Source organism: Mytilus californianus, unplaced genomic scaffold (genome assembly GCF_021869535.1).
Source record: "Mytilus californianus isolate M0D057914Y unplaced genomic scaffold, xbMytCali1.0.p SCAF_1, whole genome shotgun sequence".
Taxonomy (NCBI): Eukaryota; Metazoa; Mollusca; class Bivalvia; order Mytilida; family Mytilidae; genus Mytilus; species Mytilus californianus.
In genome coordinates this window covers 112,089,900-112,095,988 of record NW_026262581.1, presented here as the reverse complement: position 1 = coordinate 112,095,988, position 6,089 = coordinate 112,089,900, and the positions used below count along the sequence as shown (strand labels likewise).

General features: G+C 32.6%; 1 protein-coding gene across 8 annotated transcripts in view; it reads right to left on the bottom strand.

Annotated features, from left to right (window-relative positions):
* Positions 1 to 276: 276 nt before the first annotated feature.
* Positions 277 to 6,089, bottom strand: part of LOC127711223 (heat shock 70 kDa protein 14-like) — a 65,901-nt gene continuing 60,088 nt past the window's right edge. Inside the window, exons 11-13 of one of the 8 annotated variants that reach the window (XM_052217271.1) lie at positions 5,457 to 5,621; positions 1,087 to 1,145; positions 277 to 587 (exon numbers count right to left, since the gene is read on the bottom strand). In XM_052217271.1, coding sequence (XP_052073231.1) covers positions 509 to 587; positions 1,087 to 1,145; positions 5,457 to 5,621 — 303 coding nt within the window. In that variant the 3' untranslated portion in view covers positions 277 to 508. The remainder of the gene's footprint in view (positions 588 to 1,086; positions 1,146 to 5,456; positions 5,622 to 6,089) is intronic. The other 7 variants (XM_052217262.1, XM_052217267.1, XM_052217240.1 and 4 more) reach the window with 7 other exon arrangements.

The following is a 6,089-nucleotide window of genomic DNA, read 5'->3' as shown; positions in this document are numbered from 1 at the left end:
TTCGGATACAATTTATAAACAAGATACCCTAAGGAACATTTATTTTAAGTTTGAAGGTATTTGGCCCAGTAGTTTCAGAGGAGAAGATTTTTGAAATAGTTTACGACGACAGACGACGACGGACGCCAAGTGATGGCATAAGCTCACATGGGGCCCTTTGGGCCCCGGTGAGCTAACAAAAGAAGAAAATTGTTGGTTCTGATCCACTTGGTATAATCAAAACAATAAAAACACATGATTTTGGTCTTTCTTTATATTTCTTTCAGTTATCTTATATATAGCTCTTATCTTTATAAGTCAGTATTGTATAAAAGTACTAAACATGGGTGTATCTCTAGTATAATCAATTAGAATAACTTTGGGGAAATAAAACTTTGTATAAAAAGATGAATATCATTAACAAACGTAATACTGCAATCCACGTACAACTGTAAATCAGATAATGACGGATCTCCATCAAAGCAATAACTTAATATATAATTGTTATATTTTAATCATCAGCTGGTTGTCAACTTTGAACTTCAACTGTAATTGAGACTGTCTTTTGTGAACTTTCCTCTTTACATGTAACATGTAATGACCCATCCCTGAAAAAAAAATGAACAACAATATGTAAGGTTTATATTTTTCCAAACAACTTACACAACATATCCTTTACTTCTATAATCATCTACTCTTATCCCATCCCATATATGATATCTCTACACGACTATAGCCTTTCACGTAGGCTGCTTTAATGTTTTATGAACTTTAGAAATCTACCATTATCTATAAAATCTGCAATATCACATTTTTGTTTTACAAAAGAATGTGTTTCTTTTTTTATTTCAACTGATCTTTTGTACTGTTAATAACTATCACTTAAGCTCATTTTGTACTGATTGAAGTCTGAACACAGAATGCAGAAAGCTTGCAATACACTTTGGAATACTTTTAGGTCAGTGAACTAAACAAATCCATAGAACATCTATCCTTTAAAAAACATTCCTGATGCTATAAACATTTTTCTTTGACAAAATTTTAATTTTTGACTGAATATTAATTTTTTCATGTAGTAATGTAATGAGATAATGGTTGATACAATACCTTCTGAGATGGCAAACTATTGATACTACTGCTGATTTGGGTAGATCCTGCATTACAAGCTGAAATGATTTAACATGGAATCATGGCAATTTATAGCTACAACAGTTAAAATAATCTTAATAAAGCATATCAATTCAATTTAATAATAACCAGTGATTTAAGGTAACACAATACAAAGATTGTTTCACCCCCATCAGACAACTTTAAATTGATGTAATTTCTTTCATCCAGCTCTAAAATTTATATATGAGGAACCAAAAGAAAGAAGAAAGAATAATCTTTCAAATGGTGATAATTTCATAATTACATAATTATAACATAATTAATTATTATGTTATTAGTTGCTAGATTGTGATGTCCACATTTGAATGAAATTAGCTTCGCTGTTATTCATAGCATCCCAAAATTTTTGATAGATTCTTGAGCAACACAGTTTGACCTCCAAAACCGTGTCTCAGATTTTTCCTATTGTATTTCATTCTCTCATAAACCTTCAATTAAGTTTGTAACCTTAATTCATAAGAAATCACTAAATTTAATTAGGTATAAAATTTGTTCTATTGATGTTTTTGGAAATCTGAGACACGGTTTTGAAGATAACTGGTCAAGGAACAACATGTGCTAAAATCATGCATATAGGGGCACCCATCTAGGAGCTAATTTCATTTAAAACAACATTTTCATGGCAAAAATGTATGTGTCACAATTGAATAAATAAGAATTTTCCTACTTGAACATCATTAACTTCAATATAATTCACAAATGTACCATGTGGATACTTCAGGATTGGCATTTAATCATAAATCAATTAGGTGTTGACCAGTAAGAAAGCTTTCCATTTCAGCAATTCTAAATATATATAAAGAAAATGCACACACTGTGCATCAACATTCTGATCTGGCGGGAGAAGTTATATCATTATTGACCTTGATCTAAGTCAGTTGCTACTGATTTGGTCAAAACTCCGCCCACCTGGATAAACATCAACTATTAATGATCTCAGAAGTTTAATTACTCATTGCATTTGCTTTTTCACTATGGATTTTATTCATGAAGTACATAAAACAATAAATTTTACTTTAAACGTTTTCCTAAAAAGTAAGTTATGCATGTGTACAAAAAATGATCAGTTGGTCAGTGTAGAGGATTCTTATGGGGGATTTCTAGAATTAAAATTGTATACAATGAAAATATGGTGTTTAACACAAAGTAGAATTTTCTACTTTCTGTAGTTTGAAAATGAGATATTTAATTTGTGTTTTCTTTTAAAAAGAATTCATATATAAACATTCACCTCAAGAAAATCTGATATAACCATCAGCAACATAAAATGTTGTATAGTTATATTTGTTTAATATTTGTACATTTATATTTTGATTCCCTCTATAGATCCAAATAGTTTTTTGTTTTTTTCTCCTGGCAGCTCCAATATAGAAATGTATTTTTATTTGGAATTCATTATCATCTTTTTTCTATAAACCCCTAGTCCACCTCTTTTTCATAACTGTTATTTTTATAGCTGGTCAGTGGTCGTAAAGCTATCAAATGATTCTATTGATTAACCACAAAGTGCTGCCCACATGTTCTTATCTTGTATCAGACAGACACGTGCATTTGTTTATAAAACTAATTATCATCAAAACTCATTAACAGTGCAAGATATGGAAAAATATTTTTCTTCTGCGGTTTTGGAATATTAAGAAGTAATAAAAACAGCTGAAAATGAAATTTTGATAAAATTTAGTTGTTTTTGAATAGTGCTACCTTAAGTCACATGAAAAAGAAATACCAACATTTGGTCTGTACTTGCAAGGTTATGCAAAATAGAGATAAATAAAATGCTCCGCTGGGGCGCAGCTTGATACGACCGCAGAGGTCGATCCCTGAACAGTTGGGGCAAGTATGGACACAACATTCAAGCTTGATAAGCACTGAATTTGGATTGTAATTAAATATTTGACACAGCATAGGTTTCTGACACAGAATGAATGTGGTCTAAGAACTTAAAAAAATTTAATTTACCTATTCAAACCATATCATTATTATTTGCTTTTATATATAAATCAGAAATAACCAATTTAAAATGGAAAATTTTAAAGAAAAAAAAGGAAAAAAAATCCCCTCCCAAATTTTTTGAACCCCCTTATGATTCATCACCCCCAAACTCAATCCCAGCCTTCCCTTTGTGGTATGGTACCTTGCAGTACAATTTCAGAGAGATCCATACACTTGAACACAAGTTATTGTCTGGAAACTAGAAAAATGCTTGTTTTTCGGCCCCAAATTCCTAAACGTATAGGGCAGTTACCCCCAAACTCAAACCCAACTTTCCCTTTGTGATATGGAACCTTGCATTACAATTGCATAAAGATCAATACACTTACACACAAGTTATTGTCCTGAAACTAGAAAAATGCTTGTTTTTTTGCCCTTTTATGGCCCCTAATTCCTAAAATTTTGAAGGAATTACCCCCAAAATCAATCCCAGCCTTCCCTTTGTAGTATGGTACCTTGCAGTACAATTTCAGAGAGATCCATACACTTGAACACAAGTTATTGTCTGGAAACAAGAAAAATGTTTATTTTTGGCCCCTTTTTGGCCCTTTATTCCTAAACGTTTTGGGCAATTACCCCCAAACTCAATACCAGCTTTCCCTTTGTGATATGGAACCTTGTAGTACAATTTCATAAAGATCCATACACTTACAGACAAGTTATTGTCATGGAACTAGAAAAAATGCTTGTTTTTTGCTCCTTTTTGGCCCCTAATTCCTAAAATTTGGAGGCAATTACCCCCAAACTCAATCCCAGCATTCCCTTTGTGATATGGAACCTTGTGGTACAATGTCAGAGAGATCCATACACTTACACACAAGTTATTGTCATGAAACTAGAAAAATGCTTGTTTTTTTGCCCCTTTTTTGCCCGTAATTCCTAAAATTTGGAGGCAACTACCCCCAAAATCAATCCCAGCATTCCCTTTGTGATATGGAGCCTTGTGGTACAATGTCAGAGAGATCCATACACTAACACACAAGTTATGTCTGGAAGTTACAAAAATGCTGATTTTTGGCCCCTTTTTGGCCCCTAATTCCTTAACTGTTGGTACCATAACCCCCAATATCAATCCCCACCTTCCTTTTGTGGTATTGAACCTTATGGTAAAATTTCATAGAGATCCATTCACTTAAACTTAAGTTAGAGTGCAAAAACCAATGTGTCTTCGGACGATGACGACGCCAACGTCATACCAATATACGACCTCAAAATTTTTTTGCGGTCGTATAAAAACCTGAAAATTTCAATTTCAGTATCATTTTGACTTTTGCAGGATACTATGAGAATTTTTCAATAACGTTCATATATTGTATTTGCTACCTTAGAAATAACAAACAGTAAAAATAAACTGTTATCACAAAGATATGTCTCGCCTTTTTGTAATTTTGATAATGCAAATGTTGAAATTAAAATAGCAATACTTTAACATGTAAGTTATGCAAATATTCAAAGTTTATGAACCATGACTGAAGGTAAATGGCTAAACAATCTCCATGGATTGAGATGTGCCAATGGTAATACAACTGCATACCAAATACCATTGACTTATTATAAGTCGTTCCCTTTAAATAAACCTAAACACAAACATTAACTTGTAAACAATGTAAAAGTTTGAAAGTCAATGAACCATGATCAGGGGTGGGGCTATATAATCTCCATGGAAAAGATACATGCAAATGCCAATAAATTTGCATACCAAATATCATTGACAATTAACATTAACAGTTCATCTTAAACTGATCTAATCACAAACTAATACATGTAAACTAAGCAAAAGCTTCAAAGTAAATAGACCATGACTGAGGGGGCAGAGCCAAATATTCTCCACGGAAATGAGATGTGCTAATGCTTATACAACTGAACACCAATTAAAATTGGCCTACCACTAATGGTTCCCCTTGAACTGACCTAATCACAAACTAATACATGTAAACTATGAAAAGTTTCAAAGTCAATAGACCTTGACTGAGGGGGCGGGGTCAAATGATCTCTATGGTAATGAGATGTGCCAATGCTAATACAACTGCATACCAAATATCATTGACCTACCACTAGTGGTTCACCATGAACTAGACCTAATCACAAACTAATACATTGTTGACGCCACCGCCGCCGCCGCCTTCGCCGACGCCGGAAACAGCATACCTATGTCTCGCTTTTTGACTCCGTCAAGGCGAGACAAAAACTATTAAAAAAAAAGTATTAGTTAGTACGGTTGGCTATAGTTGCCTACATCCACATCATTGTGGATAGTTGTCTCATTGGCAATCATACCACATCTCTCTATTTTTATTTTAAGTATATATACATACTTTTCCCAGATCTGCATCCACAGAATTATTATTACTACATTCACACAGCTCTAGTTTGAAAGATGTCTGGTTACTTGGTAAGGTGACAGTTTCATGTTTTCGACATGGAAATGGTGTTAAAGATGGAAAGACTGGATAAAGTTGGCATGTAGACTCATTAGCTGCCTATAAACAAATCATCAGGAATCATATAATGAACTTTAATTTGGTAAAATCATTTGACATGTCACTAGAATAGTTTTTTAACAGTCTATCTTTAATTTTCTATTGAATCAGTAAAAATACTGTTTTGTGAGTAATTATTTAATCTGTAATTTAGTTATAACATTTTATTGAGGTTATTCTTTAATACAGAAAACTTGAGATCACAATTTAAGCTACCAACATTCTAAGAGTAACTGACAAACTTTTACTTCTACTACTGACTGAGAACATAATTTTCCTGCATTTTTTCATAGGTGGATCAAAATTTAAAATTCTATATTAGAGGAGATAAACTGATGTATCTGGTACATGAAGATATCAATCATCTTTTCTGTTAACACATCTAGCATATTAAAAAACATCTAATGAATGTCTCCTCCTCATATTGGGTTACTACTTAAATTTGATTATTGGATCAACTTGACCAGA